The 22,826-nt window shown below is 37.6% G+C and overlaps 1 protein-coding gene across 1 annotated transcript in view; it reads right to left on the reverse strand.

Moving 5' to 3' along the window:
- Positions 1–22,826, reverse strand: part of HDAC9 (histone deacetylase 9) — a gene marked incomplete at its 3' end in the record, with an annotated part of 225,766 nt that overhangs the window by 15,112 nt on the left and 187,828 nt on the right. The window contains exon 21 of the mRNA XM_081996501.1: positions 9,088–9,221. Within this exon, the coding sequence (XP_081852627.1) occupies positions 9,088–9,221 (134 nt within the window). The remainder of the gene's footprint in view (positions 1–9,087; positions 9,222–22,826) is intronic.

Consider the following 22,826-nt stretch of genomic DNA (forward strand, 5'->3'; position numbering starts at 1 on the left):
CAGCTGCTTTTACTAGCTTTGCATTAATTTCAAATAAAGTAGTAGATAAAAAATGGTTATGCAGATCAGCAGTAAGAGTTCTCTAAGTAAGTTTTTTATAGAGTGAGCTGCATTTTAGTTAGCCAGTTTTAATTGTATGTTGTTTGAGTAGGGCTGCATCATAGTAAATTAGCAGAAAGATGGGTTCAGCTACTGCACAGTTACTATTGTTGCCATGCAATGGATAGACCAAGCAAACTGTGTTCTGAAATGCATTCACATGTGCTTTTTTGTCCACCTTCCATACATTTTCTCCCAGAAAAAGGGTAAAAGATCATCTGGGCTAAATGCCTCTTCTTGTACTGTAATAACTATATTCTTCTTGAACGATGCTTAGAGTCCAGCCAGTTTTTCGCTTCCTACATAGGCTGCTAAGGCTGCTTCCTGCAGAGCCAGTAATAGCAACTGCGTCAAGGTAGGCAAGGAAGAGTGATATCAATACCAATCTCTCTTCTCTAAAGCTAAGGAAGTTTGACCATCGTTGACAGGAGACATCTGTACTGCAGACAAAACTCCTTTCTTAAGCGTGCCTGGGTCTACTTTAAACTAGGTCAAGTGAAGCCCACCCAAGGAGCTTCCTCTGTGAAGTTAATAGTTCAGTAGCCATCATATATTGTCCTCCGGATTGCTACCGCTGCATTGCTACCTACTAACTAGATAAAATCAGTACACAAAGTGGGAAGTAACTGCAGTGTAGATACACCCTTAGTGGTTCTATTTTAAGCAAGCTCAGCTACAAATCCCAGAACTTCTGGGACCTTACCATTATGATCAGTAGTGAATGCCTGTCAGTGATAAAGACATTGCAAATATCACCATTCTTTAGGAGTCCCGGTAACTAAAGTGAATAGGGCTGTTCATGTCATTATTTCCTTAGAATCCCATATGGGATTGCAGCTGGAAGATTTCCTTGTGGCTACAAACAATAGCACTTTTTTTTTTTTTTTTTTTTAAATAGCATAAATCACTCCATTCTGGGCAGTGAGCAAGTGTTCATAGAAGTGGTGGTAGGGTCCCAACTCTACTTGGCTACTGAGGAGGCCAAATTGCAAAGGAAGATTGTTGCTGTTTAATACATATCATGGATTAGAATAAAGAGAGCAATTACAATAAAAATAATATTTACAGATACATTTGCAATTCTTAAATGGCATTTACTTCACCATCTTCACAGATTACTCTATTTGATAAGTCTTGCTGGTACCTGGGGGAAAAATGTATATTTATGAAAACGCCCACCAACAGATCAAGCTTCACAGATTTTAGAACAATAATCAGTATAATAATCTTAATAATCCATACCTTGGGTTATGTAGACAAACAGCACTTGCTTTTATCACTTGTTATTTTCTGTTTAAAGCAATCTATTATTTGTCCAGGAAAAGGACAAAATCCTGAAGTTTTTTTTCGTCTTATTGGGTGCAGGAACACAGAAGGAGAAGTGAACAGTAAGTTAAGGTTCTGTTTTGACAATTTCCTAATTCCTAAGGCTTTGACAACCAATTCAGTCCGCTGAAGTAGGACAAAATAACTCCAGGCTATAACAGTAGGAATAATAGTACAAGGTATGAAATTGCCAGACTGCAAGATCTGAGAGCTGTGTCTTGCTTTTCCCTTTGAGTACCTTGAGATTCTCTCTGCAGACCTCTTGTACTAATTATTAAGCTGGGAGCAACTGATGCAGAGATAGATAAAGGAGATTTCCTATTAAAAGGTGTATATTTTGTTGCCTTCTTCAGAGCTGGATTTTTGCGGGAGCCAAAAAATTGTCTTGATTTTTCCTAATATATAAATGACACCTCTTTATTTATCAATACAGAAATAAACTGTTTAACGAGTAGGCTATATTTGAATATTAGCCATATCAGATTAATATTTAGAAATGGCAGATGTGTTTTTAGAAATTGGGATAAGATGATGAATTATTAAAGAAAAGAAGAAAAAGTGTCAGACATCCAACAATTATGCCAACCCTTACTCCATCTGTTATCTCTACTAACAGATCTGTAAGTGACATGAATATAATAGTCGTGTTTGATCATTTCCTTAACAAGTTTTTCCACGAAACTTTCATGTTGTACCCCAAGCTCAGCTTCTGCTCCAGAGCTGTTCTACCTCCTCACCCTTAGGGACAGCCAGACAGAACTTGGATCCTCTTCCATATCCGGGAAACCTTACTGGCTTCCAGAAGTAAGTTCATTACATCATATAACCTATTCAGCCCAAATGCAGTACCGTTACAAAAACACTGTAGAAATAAAGCCAGTGGGTCATGGCAGCTATTTCTATATACTTTGAAATGAGACTGCATTCAAAAGAATGGTTTCTGTTGGCAGTTATCCACTGGTTGGATACAACTGTATAGACATAGGGGTGTCCCTGGAAAATATCAGCATTTAGGCCCAACAGTGAACAAAAGAAATTACTCTACACCTGGCATATATGGCACCATCACCTTCCCTCCTACACTTATTGGCATTCAGATCATGAAGTCTATTAAATCTGGAGGCTAACAGAAAGGAAGCTGAAAAGAGCACTGGAAATACACTGTCAGAAAAGAAATCTTTCAGAGACGAACGGCTCAAGTCAGTGCAGAAATAACCAAACCACTAGAGAGACAGTTTGGACCAGACACAAAGAGTCACATTTTCAAAGCTTTTACATGGCTGAATTGGGCTTTTGTGCCGAAAGTAGCAGATGAAAGTAGAAACTGTGTCCACTAATCATTTTCAAAGTAGGAAAAACAATGTAAATGGGCAAAAATCACTTGGGTCGCCAAAATCTGCCACAGGTATATCAACAACTGTTTGAAGAAGGAATTAACGATGGAAAATTCATGTGCTCAGAAGGTGATCTGAAATGACCCTTGGGAATGAAGAGAGAATCTGAAACTACAGCAGTCTGTACTGAGCTGGAAAATCTAGAAAATCTAGCAATATCTGTATTGTCCTTAGCACTGTCACGTTTTAAAGCACCAAGATTAGCTTCAGTGAAGGTTATTGCACAGTGCAGTTAGAGATAACTGAAAAGTGAGGCAATTGCAAACACAAGGTAAGGAGCATGGAGAGTCCTGACAGAAGCAGAAGGGGGGAAGACAGGCAGGATCCTCAAGGAAGCCCAGGTTGCCGGAGGAAGCGCTACAACCTCCCTTTCCCAGATAAACTGTGCAAAAAGCATATCAGTACCAAGACTTGTTGCTCTTAGGGTTGCCTATGATTACAGAGGACTAAGTTCAAAGGTCTCACAGGTCCTCTGCATTCTTATATTAGCAATCTTCTCAAAGTTTCTGTACTTTCTGTTTATATATAAGCACTTTAGGCAGGGTTTTTTTTGTGATCCGTTGTTACAATGCGGTACATAAGTGAGTCAGTTTTCAGTAGGGAATAGGTTCAAAGGCACAACGGGTCATTAGCACCTACCAGTTCCCGAAAAACAAGGAATGCCTTGGACAGATGTAACTTTGGAATCAGAATATTCTCCGCTTCCTTGGCCAAACCACTTCCGGACTAACACTGTCCACCTTGGGGACTTTGATGCCACCATGCTGACCTCTGGCACATACATTGCTCCAGTTTCCTACTCCACCTAATTCTCTATTTCTGGGCCAATTTCTGGACTCCGGGTTTATGCAAGCAGCAGCTGACAGGTGGCTTAGACTCAATGTTAATTATTTTCTAGTATTAGACTCAGATTAACAATGAGGATGTAAGATTGTGACCAAGTTTACCATGCAATTTAAAATTGATCTCAGGCCATATTCACTTCCATAAATATTTCTATTTTGGAGAGAGAAACACTTTACCTGTTCTGGCAAATAACCCCTTTTTAACACAGTCCAGGCCCTCTTGGCAAAGCTCACTGCTTAGCTGGCGAGAAGCCCCAGATTCACACTGAATTCCACAAAGGAGAAAAATGCCAACTTTTCATCATCAGCAGGAAAGCTGCAGAGTACGAGCTTTCCACTTAAATTACCATCCCCTCCTAAATGCCAGCTCAACAGATTGCAAGAAAGAAGCACATACTTCACACTCTGCAAGAAAATTGTCCAGTATAAGTTTTCAAGCATGCTTGGGAGCCAACCAATCACAATGTTTTGTCAAATTCTGCTTCAGACTGAAATTCAAGCCAGAATAGTATTTACTAGAAGATGTTAAATTTAGTCACTTAGAAATGTTTTTGCACTTAGGGCCAAATTCAGCCTTGGCTGCCACAGTCAACGAGAGCAGACATGCATCCTCTGTATGCCTTTGTTGCAGGGTCCCGCTGGGCAAAGCACACTGTGGACTGCACTTCTCTGTTTCCTCTATGCAAAGAAGAGCGTGACCCCATCTGTAACCAATTATCACTTGCTATAGACCACGGAAAAGTGCTGTACCATGTAGAGCTAAGAGGCACTGCCCAAACCTGTAGACAGCTCAGAGGGACCATGACGTTAGACTGACTTTATGTCCCATGGAATTATCCCACCTGGCTGCTTGAAAAGGGATGGGATGAAGGATGAACTAAATCCTTAGTTTTTGACTCAGAGTTTTGTGCTTGAAGGAATCCTTCCTCATTCTCTCTGGTTGCAGAAGAACCCCAGATGAAGTTGTGTTGGAAATAAGATGCAGGATTTAGGATACTGAACTCAAGGAAAGCTTGCACCTGAGGGCTTTTTAAATACAGGTAGTGCCTCCTCAAAACTAATGTGGAGGAAAGAAACCAGAACCTGTCCTTGTATGTATAGAGCAGCCTTACCACCAACTGGCACCGAAAGATATAGCAGAGGTCTTATAGCACTGAAGCTAGGAAGGACAAAATAGTGTGGAATTTCCATTGTCCAGGACAAAGATTCTAGGGAAAAATCTCAATATTCAACCAAATTTTCACACACTTCTTGGAATAACATACAAATCTTAAAATTCAATAGTTTTCTTAATTGAAGTGATATATCTATCCATATACGCTTTAAAAATAAGTATTTGAAACTATACAACCAATCTGTGAAAAACTGTAGAAAAATTTAAAGAATATAACAAGAAATGAGAGAATTCAATTTTAAGCACAAGAGTATGGAATCGTCTCAGAAATGCTTAGGTTTAAAAGCAATATCTCTTTTCTAATTATCTGAGTCCACCACATCCTTTGTTTTGACAGATGCTCTTTTAATAGACAAGTTCTCAAATTATGTCAAGAAAGTTCAGGGGTATTGTAAAGCAACTGATGCTCATCCTGCCTTGTTACCTGCCAGAAGGATTTCCATGTTTTTATTTTGGATTTCAGGGGAATCCAGCTGCTTAATCTCTTCTCACCTCTTAGGAAGATTTCCTTCCAAGGAGATAACCTACAGTGCTCCTAATTAGCTCTGCAAATGGTCAAATGGATTTTTCTCAAAGTGACATGGAAATTTTCTGCTTGTACACAGAAGCATGTACAAGAAAAGCTGAGATCTTGAAATATTTTCTTTCTAAAATAATTTTACATGTAACCTTGCTAATTAATAATTTTATCTTTATAAATTTTATCCTTACCTTTACCTCTATAATTTCCTTTTTAGTCTTCTCATCATTTAAGGAGGGATTCACACAAACAAACCAGATTGAACCATTTCAGATGCTATAGGGTGTCTTGCCGGACCTCCAGTTGCCACTCAGCAAGGGTGTGGATGTCCTCTAAGCTCTGTGTTAGATCTACCAGTCCTGGGCCAATGTCCTGGAAACCCTAAGCTATCTAAAAAGGCACTAGGCACCTCTGTTTAGGAACTGGGTCTTAGAAAGAAATAACTAACAGTAGAAGTACCTCCAGGCAGAGAAAACCAACAATTATAATCCCATTTGTGTTTCTGTTAAAATTTGAAATTATTGTTCAAAAGTACTTCTGCAGAGAAGTTCAGAAGCATTGACCACACATAGATGGGGATGATAGCTCATTTAAATTCTGAGTTCTTCCAAGAAAAAGAGAACTTTTTAATAGTTTTTTTGGTTAGTCTTCAAAATCAACAACTGTATGCAGGAATTTCCTGTGCCATGCTCAAATTATTTAAAGAAGATTAACTTGATAGTGTATTCTTTTCCTAGTGGCTCCACTTGCATTTGTTAAGAGAAGAGTAAAAATGATCTTGCTAAACAGACCATTGTGCTACAGGCCACATATAACTAAGAGTGAAATATATCTATTTTGGACGCCAACCTATTTTCCTTTTTGTTATTCAGAGACAAATAGGAAAAGAAATCATTTTTCACTTGTAAGTTTGATGTTACCTCTACATATCAAACCAGTTCTCCATGAAAATTGGAAGTTGTGTCTAGTTTTACAATTACTCTTTTTTAAAAAGGCTTTTCCACTGGTAATAGGACGTACGAAGCAGTGAATTTCTATATTGACAAGTCCTGGCCAAAAGCAACAAAAGAAAAGAAAAAGTTTTCAAAAACCCCTGCAAAATGTTTATGAATTCTAATCCTCAGCACATGAATAAATACATCTGACAAACTGCAGAGTACCTTACAAAGGCCTTTCCCAACCTTTCTAATTTGAGTTCAATTGCATGTGTAGTGTTTAGAAACTGAAGTTCATCTTGCCAATGTTTTTAAAGAAGGGTTGCACTACATACCTTGATTTGTAAAAGTGAAGGGCAGATAATACGTTATAATTATCCTATTAATCACCTGTAAAGAATTGCATTCAAGGAAGAATGCATCCGCAAATTACAATAATTGGTTGTATGAAGAAAAACATCTTTTTCTGTCCTTGGCAGGAACATATTTGGAGTTTGCTGTGCAAGTTCATGAATATTATGCCAAAATCAGGCAATGTATACGCTATGGGCCATGTGGCATAGATTGCCATAAATCTATAGATGTCAACGGACGTGCTGATTTCTAACTGCTAACTAGGTATCAGACTTCCTCATTAGCATCTGCTTCTCAGCAGCACCTTTACTTATTTAAGCAACCATCAGTTTCTTATGGTAGTGTTGGTAACAACATCTGCTCTGGAGTACTTTTCTTTTCTTAGCAGCCACAGCATATTTTCTCTTTGAAATTCTGCTGCACCAGACCATTTAATGCATGTCCCTGAAGACAAAGCTTTGAGTAAGGGCATGTGAGAATAATGCTTATTGCATGAGATGTTTCAAGTTATTAATAATCATGTTCATTTCCAAGTAAATTAAAAATGGCTGCGTGGTTGTATTTGTCTTCATTCTCAGTTATTGAATTTTTGTCTCTCCTGAAACTTGCTTTGCTATATTTTTCAAACAGATAGATTTACAATTTATTTAATTTCCCAGTCTCTAGTTACTCTAACATGAAATGGAAGAAAGTCTCTGTTCCAGTACACTTATCCCATTCCTTTTTCTCACAATTGGTACTTTTTCTTGGATAATGGTTAGTCAGTGACAGCAGAAATAGTTGGGTGTCATATAGTGTTAAGACAAAACAAGGCAGTTTTCATAAATGGGTAGCACCACCAAATGGTCATAACTGAATAGAGGAACCCAGGCATCTACACAGAGGAAGACACATCATATCATCAACATTGTACCATTTGCATTAGTCCCACAAGGGTGTAAAGTTCAGAGAATGGGTTTAGAAGAGCTATGAAAAGCCACTGATGCCATAAGATACTACCACAGGGAAGATGACGACAGAGAATATCAGTGAGAGTGCCCTAGAATGGCAGCTGATCAGGAAGGCAATGCTGCATTCATGAAGATTGTCAAATGCCTCAAGTTATGTTTTGTAATCCATATTTCAGCACCTAAATAAAAGGACCAACACTGAGCTGAGCATCTATTTCGATAGTGCATGTCACCACACTGGAAAATTCTCCTTATGGGACTTGCCAAAGGTGATAGTAGCTAAAACCAAATGAAAGCTTTTTTTTTTTTTTTTTTTTTTTGGTGGACTTGTCTACTTCTTTATATTTTTGAGAGTATTTTTGAAAAAGCTATCACTTTATTCATCACATGTATAATGTGAAAAATAATAAGCATAAAAATATTTCTCTCAATGGGTCATAAAGATAAAAAGCACAGGTTAAAAAGAACATCAGAAGAGACATTACTTCACATATATTCACATAGGTATGAAGTCTTGAAGTGGAAGGGAATTGGCAGACTACCTTGCAGTTTGGCACTAGTACATGTGATTGGAGACATTATATAGCTATTACCACTTCCCCTGGGGAAAAAAAAGTAACACACTGCACTTTATAAGAAGATCTTGCAAAATTCACAATTTATGGTAAAGACTTTTGCCCTTTCATAAATGATTTTTGCTGCACCTTCAGCAAGCTTATTTTCCTTTTCACCTTAGTTGTAGGAGAAAAGATATTCTCTAGTGGACAACAAAACCAATTTTCACTAATATGAATGCTTATCTTGTGTTTGTGTACATAAATAGCATGTACACATGTTTACTTAGTCTGATAGTCCACTCTCAAAAGTTTTAAAATAATATATACAGAGTTTGATAACTCTTGGACACTCCATTTAAATTACATACAGATAAACCTCAATTTTCATTTATAAGTTAAAAAAATTTTTTTTGGAAGTCTTGGACAGGTTTTTATTCATGTTCTTCAATTTCAAAATCCTCTGAAATATGTTCTTTCACACAACAGTTGAAGTGTCAAAACACGGCAAGAAATGTGTCTTTGCAATATCCAATTCCTAAGACCACCAGGTACCTTGCAAAAGCCATTTTTTTTCCATGATAACTGGCTGGAAGGTCTGATCCTGATAGATGATGTGCACACCAATGACTATCAATGATGTCAAGTCTGGTGTTCAGCACAATATAACCAAAAGCAATTTTGAGGTATTAAATTGTACTCAGAACTGGGAATAATTTAGGCAAACACTAAAGGATTTATATAATAATCTAATTTAGAAGTATTTATCCAAGCCAGCTCATCTGAGGTATACTCATTTCTGAGACATTTTCAAATTGCATGGTTTCTATACCAAATGAAAAAAGGACTGATGTTATTGTTGCTAAAAGAAAATCAAAGATGGGAGTTTCGGCAAACTTGGATCATTCTCTCCACCTACTATGATTTATGTTTTACCTCATTTCCTAAAAGGGCGTTTATACAGGCTTCAGATGCATCACAGATGGCAGTAAGGTCATGTCCTCCCTCCAGTGCCAGCACCACACGGCCATCCGCTAGCTTCAGCAATTGCTTGGTTAGGTGACCGAAACCTAGTATTCAAATACAGTAGTGCAAATAATTAAAGCAGAACAGTTATTACTGGCATATTTCACATCTGCTGCATGAGAATGTAGAAAGCTCAAGGATATTGCACAGGGAGCATGGGATATATTTAGTCCTGTATCCTGTTTCTGACTATGGCCCACACCAGATGCTTTGGAGTTAGGTATACGGAATTTTGTATGAGGCAGATGTGAGATAATGGCCTTCATGTTGATCCCTAATAGCTGGAGATTAGTTGAAACATGAGGTTGTCTCTCTTCTTACCATCATTAACCATTATCACCCCAGATTCTCTTCCTATTTGCACATCAGTGTAACATATATCCATGTTATTTATAGATATCTGACGTAACCCTTATGTCACTTACGATGTTAACCCATAACGTCACTTATGGCGTCAATATGACAAATAATATTTGTAGTTAAGCTGTGATACTCTAATAAAAAGTAATTGTATTATTCAAATGAAATTTTTATTTACAATTTGCTTTTTCTTTTGTACTTGGGGTTTGAGTATAATGTACAACCATGGAGTGAAAACGAGTGGAAACATATGTTACCTCTTAGCTCTATTTTGAAGGGTTTTTGAAGGCAGCACAAGCAACTGGATGACTTATTTTGATTCAAGGTTTTGATATAAATTGAAATTGTCCAGAACTTCATAGATATCTCTACCAGTATTGCTCACTCCTGACCAATGTTCTAAGCAACTCTGCACCACAGCCAAAAAAGATGGTAATTCGTTTTATGTGGTGATCTGTAACTACATAAACACTACCACAAAGTTTTCACCTGTGATTGGAGTAAAATTAATTTATTTCATTTTTAACGACAAGAAAAAATTGCAAGAAAATGTATTAATTTGGATACAAGATTTTGGAGAGAAGTTTTGAAGTAGTTTCCTGGGACAGCTATTGTTTTTGATTAATCTCCTTTAAGTGAGTAACGAGAAGTAAAGCTTTGAAACTATTGAAATTAAATACCCTTCACATCTTGTTCTTAACTTTTCTGCTTGATCTGTTCTAGTTGCTCTACTGGTGATCACTGATCACTACTCATTCCAGTGCATTTCCTAGCTTTAAATCAAGCATTTAGAAGGTACCTGCTAAATCCTGGGACTCGATGAAGACAGGAAAATCAATATCTTTTTATTACGTTCCAGTGAAGAATGTAATAAAAAATTAAAAACTACCAAAAAAAAGCATATTTCTAGAGGAGTTTTCCAAGACACAGACTTAAGGCTTCATCTGGCAAACAAACAACTACACAATTAGTTCTGTTTACATCTTAGGACTTTGTTAAGCACTTGCCCAACTGCTTTTAGAATAGGGACTTTTATGATACCAGATTTGGTTTAGCTGTTCAGACAAATAAAAAAAAAGAAAAAAAAAAGAAAATAAAACAAAAAAAGATCTATTTGCCACTTGATCTATAGATGACCACAGAACAATTAAGGTGAAACAGTTTCCTTAAGCCACTCAACAATCTTTTATACCACCTAAGAACTGCAGGTTTGATTCTAGCAAAGTAACTACATTGTAGTTCGAATTTCATACAGGGTTGAAAAACAAATAAAATCTTAAACTCTCATTTAAGCTCAACCTTTCCTCATGAAAAAAAAAACTCACCACCCAATCCTCTCTACAAAAGACCAAATTTAGACAGGATAATAAAAGCGAAGGAAGGAGTGGAATGAGGATAACCTTTGATCTTTAGCCAATTTCTACTTTCTTTTACCTAGAGGGTTTATTTCTGTCTGCATGTTACACATGTGATCTTCAGATTCATAAGAAGAGAGTGCCAACAGCATAAAGTGAGTCGTACACACAGCTTTTAAAGGAAATGAAGAAGAATGAACAGGCACAGACTCCCCACAGATACAACTCACCATTTGGGTCTGTGAGAATTCCAACTGCACTTTTAAGACACCATTATCCTTCATGTTATACAGCTTCTGTGAAGAAGGGAAAGCTCTACCATGTTTCCCCTGCACATTTTGAAAATTTTGTATGACCACAAATGTTGCTACTGCCACATCGTAATTTTTGGAGGTATGAGTGGCAATAAATCTAAAGACTCAATGCCTTTTTCTTCTTTTAGGCAACTATGCATAATATAACTTGTAGATATTGTTACAATGTCAGTTTGTCTGCTTGGTTTCCTAATGATTCCCCTAGTATCAGTGTTAGAATAATCATCCCTGGCTGAGTCAGGATCTATGCAATGAGCCATACAGAAAGCATCTTTCCCAACAGAGATCACGGTAACAAGGTACAGTGTTGCCAAATCAAATCAACATGATGAGGACTTTTCTTCAGTGTAATTACCCCAAGAAAGTCAAGGTGACTTGCTAGAAAGGGAGGAAATAACTTTAGCCAACAGTACCAGCATTGCCTGTGACTGAATGAGTTATGGAAATTCTTAACAAAGAAACTTGGAACCTGTGTCACTGCAGCAACCTAGGAAAGATATTAGCTTCCTCAAGGAAATCCCCTGGAGTGCAGAAGTAACAAAATGGAAAGAAAGGAATCCCGGTCAAGTAATGGTTTTAAGATGGGCTGTAGCTCATGCCAAATAATTAAGAAAAACAAGAAGAAAATAGTAACAAGCACCATGAAAAGAATCAGTCATCTCCCCTGATGTAAGAAGATCAAGCACATATTTGACGCCCCACTGACCAACTCTAAGGTGAGAAAGGAGTCAGACAAGCATTTTGAATCCTGGATCTTCCAACTCACATGAATTTCTAGAAATCAGCAGCAGTTCTTGGCCCTTCTACTGTGACTGCTGACAGAGGTGCCAGCTGCGATGCTGGCTTTAAAAGATGTTTTCAGTTTGGATATGTCATATTCTGAAACTGTAGGCTTTTGCAGTGGTGCATAACAGTTATAGATTAGTGGCATTTTATAAAACCAGAAAAAGTTCAGTTATAAAGTGGAAAGTTGTGTTCAAACATCAGTGCTTGATTTTCAGTCCAGCCTTAAATGGGCATTGCTTCTTTGAGGCTGCAGGTGCCTTCGGGCCATTTAGGGTCTGTATGCCTAATTCAATGACAGGCATCTATTAATCAGAGCTTGAAATGGCCTTGGCAGTATCCACAATTATTTGTGTCCATAAACACGAGTGAAAACGTCACAAGTTAATAATTAAAAAAAGAAATAGTATTTTAAAATTTAATCTTCTCAGTCAATAAGTGAGAGAAGATTATACACACAGGGGTACTTCTCAAATCTTTTTGATGTGCTCAGTGAATTTGTATCTCAAAGAAGCAGCAGAATTTTAAAAAATTAAGCTCATGCATTGTGCCAGGAATTTGTGAGCATGGTTTTTATTTTCATAATTTCTGTAATTTAAATGTTAAAAGTACCTGTTTCCTTCACAGATCCAATATTTAGACATCCAGGGTAGAATTTGCAAATGTATTTAATATTAATTTGCTATGACCCTAGTAAAGACAATGATAAACCTTTGACTTACACAAGAAACAACATTAAAACACTACAAAGTAGTTCTCAAAATCTTACTCACTAATTGGTTTACATTTTCCTGACAAAAACCTGTGGGTGCACAATTGTACATCTAAGCAAAAAAGACTAGATTAAAATGGAAACCATTATAAACCATGTTATGTCTTGGAGAAATACACAGTATATGAGCTCTTATCTGCCAACCTTTGAAGTAAAAATATAAACTTTTAAAACAAAGACATAACATGTACTCTTTAATTATACCCTTTCCTTTCCTCCAGTGCTATTAGTGGAGGAGATACAATATTCAGCCTTATGTAAGAAAATATTCTACTGTGGGAAGGCAGAAAGAGAGAAAACTAATACTGTGTTATACCAATGAGCAAGCTGCCGGGCTGTTATTGAAGGACACGATGTGCTGATCATTTGAATTACCACCTAAGTAATTCAGCTTTTAGTGAACTGATCTTCCAGCATAACACCAAGAGCCCTGCTTTGTTTTGTTTTGTTTTGTTTTTGCAACAGGTAAGCTCCCCATGTGCTCCTTCTAGTTCTGCCAAACAGCAAGGAATGGCATAGGTGAAGCTTCTGGGTCATTTGACCAAAGTTGCTGGAGCAACAATACTCTACCCGGACTTACTGAAAACCTGGAAAATGTTAAACCCTATAAAAAGAGAACCAGGAGTTATTTAAGTTTTCTATTTTTGTTTTTGAGGTATCCTTTTCCTGACAACCTGAAATGGAAAGTGGTAAACAGAGAGCAGGTAAGAGACCTCATACCCAGGCCAGTTCCCCTCCAATAGACTCATCACACAACCGTGTTGTGTAGTACGGCTAGAGGAAGTAAAGCTAGCAAGTCAGTTTGTATGTACAGCCTCCCATTTTGAGAAAGAAACATTTGAGAATGAAGACAACTTGTGAATGTTATTCTTCTCACATCCTTTCCTCAGCAGACAGGTAAAGGAACCATATGGATGGGGTACACTCCCAGCCAGCACCACAGCACTCCTTGTTTGCATAAACAATCATATATAGAACTCCAATTTGCTCACCAGCAAATGTGCAAACATCCAGTTAGCAGGGACTAAACCTGCCTCAGCAGAAGACAAGCCTCTTCCCTCTCTCCCACTGTGCATAAGGAGAGCAGATGTCTCCTGCACAGTTGCTTTTTGAGTGACAGCAGGCTGAGGAGAGCAGAGTCATGGCGCTGGCCCTTGCTTAGGGGAGGCGGCTGGTGGAGGAACAAGGACACGTCAACAACCGAAACATTGGAGAAGCTTTGGAGTTATGGAGAAAGCTTCAGCTTTCTCAGACTCAGCAGCAGGGCCCCAACAGCTCTTTCAGCTTCAGCATCTTAAAAGCTACAATCCAACCTTAAATTACAGGCAGAGTTCTGGTGAGCTCTTCTGGCTACTCAGAGCAGCCTGCAGAGGAATACACGCAAAACACAAAAACTCCACAGTCTCTGTCCTGGACCTCCAAGCATGTATTTAACTGTTATTTACCATTTAATCATGTCATTACTCTCTAATTTACTTGAGAATGTGTTTTCCTCTCATTAAAACTGTTGCAATGATCGCTGCCAAAAGTCTACCCACCAGTGTTCTGCGCTCCTTCCCTGTGGTTCCTTCGTGACTATTTGATTAATTTTCATTGATATTCTTCCAACAATAGCATCTAAAATTAACTGGGTCAGTTTTTACATAACTTCCTGAGTCATCAGGCTACGTGTCCTAAATAAATATGTCCATACAGGAGTCAAATGATAATTTACCCTTCCAGCACTGTCAGGAGCTAGAACATTTTGCAAAGCTTGTGTTCTATGATAAGAAAACACATTTTCTTCTCAGGTCTTAATTCAGGACCCTTTATTCAATCAAAACTTAACTTGGATTAAGTCAGATGTTTGACTCGGTTGGCAGGATGTGGCACTGAGTGAGGGGGAAAGGGAGATTTTAATGCCAAATACATTCTTATGAAAAACATTTTCCAAATGGCTGAAATTATGAATGTTAGTGTTGAGGTACCTGAATTTAAATGGTAGCCATCTGGCCTCCAGGCATTAGCTGCTGATTTCTTGCTTTTAATACTGGAGAAGGAAGCTCAGTAACACTTCAAATTACATGTCTCAAGCAGGCATTTAATTTAGATTAAATTAGACAGTAATTGTACGTTAAATAAATACCAATGGTCTCAGAAACACATTTTTTATGGATTAACAATTTATGTAATAGATGTTTTTATTGCATGCCTGTTAGTTCCACAGTAATATGTTTTTCATAATTAGCTGCTCTTTAGCTGCTACACTGAACTTAACTTATTAAGTCTCTAGTAAGTACATACTCAAGGATACATAGGATACCTCTTTGAAAACCAAATTATGCAAACCTGTCTCACTACAGGAAAAAGCCACCTTGACAATGCTCAGGAGGAAAGTCTGGGCATCTTCAACTCTCTTGAGATACATGTATATCCAAGCCTGTCATAGATTCCATTGCATTTGCTTAGTCCTCTGGGAAGGAGGAACTTGTACACCTCCACCACACAATGGCAGCACTGGCCACCTGACAAAATGTTCCTCAGAGAAAACACATGGAGGAAAAAGACTCCCCCAAATTCTCTCCCAACTAATTCATATTTTAAAAAAAGGAAGGGATTTCTTTTGTACCTTGTATTATCAAGCAGTAGGGATTCTGCATCCTCCAGGAAAGGTCATAGCAATGTACAAAACAATGATGATGTTTTCAGAGTTGTTATAATGCTGTCATGTGGATTCAGAGGGAAAATATTCAACCACAGATTTCAGCTGCCAGAATCAAAGCAGGAACCTCTGGATATTCCCAAAACTGTTTTTAGCCCTGTTCTTACTAGCTATTTGCTCTGTACCTTCTTTTCTTCTGTTTCCTCACATTCTCTCGTCTCTAACCCATCTATCACCTGGCCCAAGTAATAATTTTTCCACTGTCCTGCCATCTTCCCTTTTTTTTTTTAATGTTGCTTCCTATATAGTAAATCCCCTACCAAGTAAAGTTGGCCAGGAAGCAAGATTATTCATCCCACAGAGTTCTTCAATGTTTTTCTCAGGAACATGTAGCTGTTCTGCATCAGGAAGCAGAAGCCAAGCGGGGAAATGTAGAACTGCAAACAGCAAGGTGGCTTTTCAGAAACTTGGATTCAGATCTCCCTGAAAAAGGCTGTTGCTTCACCTAGGAGGTGAGGGGATTCTCCATGGAGTTTGAGGGGCTTTGGGTTTTTTGCTTTTTCTTTCTTTCCTTTTTTTTCCCTTGGAAATTAAAAATCCCTCTAAAGGGATTCTATGGGGACAGTCTAACCAGACTGATAATTATCTACTGAAAATCTGTCCCACATAGAAATCTGCCAAGCTGATAGTGCAAGTGGTAGTCCTGTTATCATGATAACTTCTTCCAAATCTGATCAAGTTGCCTGTTTAAACTGATATACAATATATGCATCTGATGTTACAAATTACAGATGATTAAATCTCCAAATCTGAGTCCAGACTCAGTAAGGGGTTGGCTAGAAAACAAGACATCTGATAAAAAAAAATAATTCAAAGTATGAGGAATTTGTTTCTAATCCACACTGGAATGAAAATCAGATACTACTATTGACTATCCAAATAAATCAGTGAGCTTGATTAAGTTTGGAGAAGTTTATTATAATGCTACTGCCTATAAAATCAACTTGACACATTTTCAAAATATGTGGGGCTCAGTTTCTGCTGTTATAAATGAGTATAGCTGAAATGTGGGCACTGAGTTATGACTGAAAACAATCTGATGGGAAGATCTAGTCTTATTTCTTTTTTTAACTGATGAAAAGCCAAGTCAGTTAATTTTGAATTGACCCGAGAGACTAACACAAAGAATCTGATTTAAAGCCCATCACTCAGAAGCTGAGAACTGACTGCCATTTTCTGAAGATGGTCTACAAAATTCTGCCAAGAAAAGCAGCACGGACTGAACGATCTTTCCAACATATACAGTTTCTCAGAGTCTACAAATTAAGGCTCTCACTTTATTTGCAGTCATTTATTGACCCTGCCACATCAACACATCACATTAAATTAAGGACTAGTTCTTTAGCCAGTGTTAATCAGCACACACTATTGTCTAAAGACCTGGCCTCCAGATGTGGATCATTCATCGTTCCAGTACTAAGGACATAGATATAATAAGCATATCAGGGATGGGTGCTTGTAGGTGGATATACTTGAAGGTAAATACTCTATTTCCTAACCAATTTGGCATCAAGTCTCCTGGTGAACTCAGTATTAGCATCAGAGGCCTAGTGCCCCTCAGGATTTAGATCATGTTTAATAAACATGATTTTATAATATCAGGAGGGAATAAGGCAGTGCATTTCTAAGGGATTACTGTACATCTCAAGTAGTTACTCACTTTCCCTTTGGCCTTGTGCCTGTTAACCCCACCTGACATGTGCTATAATCACCCAGAAATGCACTGCCTGTCACCACTTATTGAAAAGGTAATGTGTAAAACTCACTAAAGGAAACAGTATTGAAACTAGGTTTGGGGTCTGACTCCTTACAGTCTTCTGATTAATTGCAATTTCCAAGTAAAATACATTGACCAACTTTCTATTATGCTGTTCTCTTATAAAAACATGTAAGAATTAAGGATGTGATTTCAACCCATACAACAGCCTCTTTGTCTCTTTTCGTACTATTAAAAGGACATACAGATGCTTTGAAATGGTGGGTAGAACCCCACAGATTAAAAGACACTGTAGCTACCATTTGAATGACATACGTGACTCTATCCAGCTTTCTTCCCAAATGGAGAAGTCATGTCAGAACCTTGTCATTCATGTCATTACACAGCAGAATTTGCAAGAGCTTTAACGTGCTTGGAGCACAAGAAAAGGTGATGGGGAACTGCATGGGTCTCAGGTGAAGGCAGGACTGACACCGCTTTTTTCTGATGGACAGGAGGTGGAAATATGTAGAAGATATTTTTATTGGCTGTTCCTCAGAATGAAGTATATGACCCATCCTTATCACAGATACGTAAAATTTTTAAAGAATGAGAGTACAGATGTTCTTTTTTTTTTTTTTTTTTAGATGTTAGGTCCAGGTTCAGCTCCTGGGTGAATGAGAGGGCTTCATGTACAATACAACTTGTGATCTGGATCAAGTTAATTGGAATAGGAGTGGCCTCTCTGTTTCCCCAGAAATTCTTCCCCACAGAAACACATATGAGAACAAAATCTTTTCTTATAATATCAAATATCTCATCCCTGTCTTTCCTGTCTTCTGACACACAATTCTCAGAAGGAGGCCTTCTGTGAGCTTCTGCAGCCAAGCCATGACCCACTAATTACTGCTCGAGAACTGGCACTCCAGAAACTCTCACGAAATTCTTCACCCAGTGTTTTTCTACCTTTTCTTAGGGAAACTTAAAGCAATGAAATAAGCATGCAGGTGCATCGTAACAAGGCCTGGGTAAAAAACACCTTCAGGTGGCTGAGCAGGCATGGAGTACTACTTTCTAGATTTTCTCAGAGTGAGGAATGGAGTCACTCAGAAATGATCTGATTCTGCAAGATCTGTAGGTAAGCAAATGATCACTCTCTCTCCTGCATGATAGCAGTATTAAGGGAAGCTGACAGACCTAAAATAATCGGTCTTCATTGAAAGTTAGAAACATCAAGACAAACAATGACATTTCTGTGCTACACTCAGACCTAAATGCAGCTAACTAGTGTCAAGGTAATTTGAGGACTCCAGATGTTGTTACAGCTGCATTACCACAGTCATCTTAGTCATTCTCCTTAAAAGTGGGAAGTTCATAACAGGGCAAAAATAATTCATTCAGTGTTAAGATATTGTTTCTTGAGCAACATCAGTAATTTCTTCTTCAAAGGAAAGCAGTATATTGGCTTTTCTAAATGGAGACACTGAAAACCTACTACTAGAATAGCTACTGTTTCTCCTTCCAGAGTTTTAACAACTAGAAATAAAATAACCTGCTGTCAGAGCTCAAAGCTCCCCAGCGGCTCCAGAAACTTAACAAACAACATATACCAAACTGCAACACCAGGATTACATTTATTCTTCCTTCTGACAAAGCTGAAGAGCCACACCACCTGAAAACTTGGGCAAAAATCATCCAAACTTCATATCAAAGCCCCTTAGAAACCTTTGACAACAAAGGTTTTTGACTGTCTCACTACAGATAAATAGAGAAGCTCAACAAGGAAAAAAATCAAATTCAGAACAGCTCCACTCATCAGGGGATATGGTGGTCACTCCAGCAGAGAAGGATGCACTTTTTAGTCATTCTTAGTTTTGGCCAAAGTGCTGATTTCATTTCATAAAAGAAACGGTCATGGACCAAAATTCTAGCATCTTCCCACTGTTTTTACATGAATATTACAACAGGACACTATGTTAGAGGGGATTAATTAATTAATTACACATGAGAGAGAAAGATGAAAGAAGACAAAAAATGAGACATGAGAGAATTGGGGAAAGGATAAAAGTAAATGTTGTGTTAATAAAAGAGACTGTTATTAAATAAGATGACAAATAAATACATTTGTGATTAAAGACAATAGAAGCATGTAAGTGAAATTACTGGATGACTGGGTGGATAATTATGAACAAATATTAATATGAAACTAAACATTGTCAAGGAATTAGATTTTTTTAAAACCATCAGGAATGGTCAGAAAGTAAAGAGAGCAGAGAATATTTATGACCTTACTTCTGCAAAGGGATGCAGAGCATTTTTTAATTTCTCTCCAGGGATATACTCTTGTATCTTTTTATACACAGAAAGGTGAGGCAGTACAACAGCTATATCGACATGAAAATGATTCAGATTTTGTCTGCAGTGACCTCTGAATTCCTCAGTGACCGGTTACTAACTTAAACAAGGTCTAAACATAGGCAGCTGGCACTGAATTGAAAATACAGTGTGTTTCAGGTGACAGGTTTGTAAGTGTAGCCAAAAACGTTAGTGATAACACTCAAAGCAAATAAAGTATTTCACTAAGCAGGTACTTGACCATAAGCTGGTCTCCCTGGGAGCAATCATATCACTTGCCATTTATTCAGACATACTACCATACTGTCACAGAGACAAAATCTGAAGTAATCCCATGGATGGAATGGATTTATACCTCTGGAACTATAAGCAAAATTTGGCCAAGTAAGTGCAAACCTTTCTCTTAGCTGTAGTAAAATAAGTTTAGAAATTGTGAATGAAATTCACATTAAAGTTCAAATGTATATTTGGAGATCCACATTTTGTCAACCTGAAGAGATATTTTACAGTGAATGCACAATGGTTTCCTGAACTCATCTGGACTCAAGGAGTCAACAGCAGTTGCTCATTCTAACCTTTTAGCTATTTGTGCGTCTTACCAGACTGCGCTTTGTTCTAGCACGTCATCACAAATAAACTCAATCTACCTGTCCATATATACAAATCCTTAGTGGCAGTGGAAAGGGTGGCTTCTGTCTCCTTCCCAGGTGTTGTGTGACTCCATCTCAAGGTGATAAGCCCTTGCATGCACCTAGCCCAACTTGGTGCAGCTCAAAGATGACCTGGAAGTCTTTTTAACAAAGATCACAAACAAAAAGCTTTGATTTTCTTTTCCTCATACCCCTTTTGAACTCAAACAGTAAATCCACATATTTATTACAACACTTGCAAGGACTTAATGCTCAGATCTGACTAGAAAACATGTCTGGGGACAAGTGCTTGCAGGGAGGTAAAGAAAAAACTCATTTCAAAACTGAAGATGAGTTTTGGTGGTGGTAGCTATTAATAAAACAAATTTCCTTAGTGATAAAATCTATACAAATCAGAGTAAGACTTGCAAGCTGCTTATTCAAGAGGTGTGAAATCCACCACGGGCCTGCAGGGCTGATACAGGTGTGAGTGAGCAGGTGTGTGGTTGCAGGTAGAGGGGGATGTAAAAAAACAGTGTTTTTTTGCATCTTATTCTGTTTCAGTTGCCCAAGAAACAGGCAGGAATAGTCCTTGTGACCCCTTCAAACCAGGATGCTCTTTTTGTACATGCTGTACTGGGTCTTCCTGCATCCTCACTGTGTCTGGAAATGCTCAAGAGAAATTTGTTTCAACATGACTGTTATCTGTTCTATGGGACTACGATATAGTGCATGCAATTTAATATTTGGATCAGAGCTCTGACTGAATTTCTGGCTGTGGCTTGTCATGGCCAGTTGCAATGCATAAGTGACTTGCTGGTTGATGTTATTAATTCAACAATAAGAAAAATAAACATTTTTATTTAATCTGAAATTAAGATTCAAGAAACAAGAAATCTAAAGCTCCACAATGCCAGCTTTGTATCAACCACTTTTAATAACAGAGCTCACGATGTTCAGGATTAGTTTTCATTATAGAAAAGAGGATAACAGAAAAAAAATTATATACAGAGAAATGCTAGAGGAATATTAATTTCCTCTATTTTTTAGATTTAGGTAGAAACTTTGAAGTTAGCATTTATGACTGGTTTAGTTGCAACCTGAACCTGGCCCTCTCTATACTGAGAAAAGCAAAGGTCCAGAATAGTAGATGTTCATTTAATTAACAACTCTATCTTAAAGCATATGCAAAAGGAGTCCATCGTGCAAGCAATCATAAATCTCACTTGGCCTAACTTCAGAGCAATTGACCTTACAACCCAAATAATGTTTCTTTGTACACAGTTTTTATATACAATTTCTAGATTTACTGTTTCAAAAGAAGAGTGTGTAAACAATTTCAGCTGAGCCCAAATTGAGCAACTTACTCATCCTACAGCTGGATGGAAGTTTGCGCCAAACTGGAAAACTTGTTCTGGAAAGAGTTTCTATTGATGCTACTTTCAGTGGATCCAGATTCAAATTTTTCATTTATTTGTTTTCACATGCGGCTGATATCTTAATTAGGAATTAAACGAGGAGGAGAGAAACGACAAGTTTTAGCAGTTCATTGGATAGCAAAGAATACAATAGAAAAAGGTAATGACACTTTCCTAGCCAAAGAATATTCCCTTGTCAGTCATCAAAGGACTGCTACAAATAAAAAATTCTGAGGACTTCTCCAAGAAAAAGGCAGAAGAGAAAACACAGGCAACATAAATGTAACTTCTATTTGCTCTCACTCTAATTACCTAGCATCTTGATATTTCTTTTGTCTATCAACAAAATTTCAGGCCACATTTTATTGTTTAATATGCACAGCACACATATGAATTCCATATATGTGTTCTAGGTGACATGTATATGGAAACAGTGACAAATCCCTTTACTTCTTTAAACCTTGTAAAGCCGTTATTAGAAAATTTACCAAAAATAAAAATGTGTTATTTATATCAGTAGTGTGCATTAAAAATCTCAAAGTAACTGGCTCCGAGATGAATCTTGCCAACTTCGAAATCCATATATGGGAGAGGCAACTTTAGCACTTAGTAAATATAAAAAAAATCTGTAATTAACCCCAAGAGATTCTTCAAATGTCTCTTAGGCTCACAGGGGTTTTTGGTCAGCCACTTCTGGAGAGCTCTGGTTCTCTGAGTCAGCCTCTGGAGTCTCCACTGACCATCTAAGAGATCTGTGCTTTCAATTCAGACACCAAAGTTGGGTGGTTAAAGTTAGGGCAGCCCAGAACATCTCAAACACACTAGGAAGTTATCCCTGTCCTCATATTATATGTAAGTATGGCCAATCTTTTATACATTATTAGACCTGATTGAAGTATTAATTACAAATAAATAATTCAGATAGTGTAGCCATGCTTCGTGTTCATAATACTGTTCGTAAATGTGTTAGTGCTTGCCAAATGTTATGTTCATAAAGTTGTTTGTGAAGATATCTGTTAGCATTTGCCTAATGTTAATGTGCAGCTTAGAGTCTCCCTGCACACTGGTTAGTTTGACTTCCTAACCTTAATTATACATCTCTTATTAGTGCTCATAAAATGACATCCTATGGTATCTGCTTTCTTAATGTGTAATTGAAACTTTATATACAACAGAATAGGGATTAATTAAGATAAAGTGGTAACTAGTAAATAACCAGCTCTCTTGATCACATAAATATCCAAGAGTCTTTGCAAAGAAATACCA

This window comes from Phaethon aethereus (assembly GCF_964289735.1).
Source record: "Phaethon aethereus genome assembly, chromosome: 2".
Classification (NCBI taxonomy): domain Eukaryota; kingdom Metazoa; phylum Chordata; class Aves; order Phaethontiformes; family Phaethontidae; genus Phaethon; species Phaethon aethereus.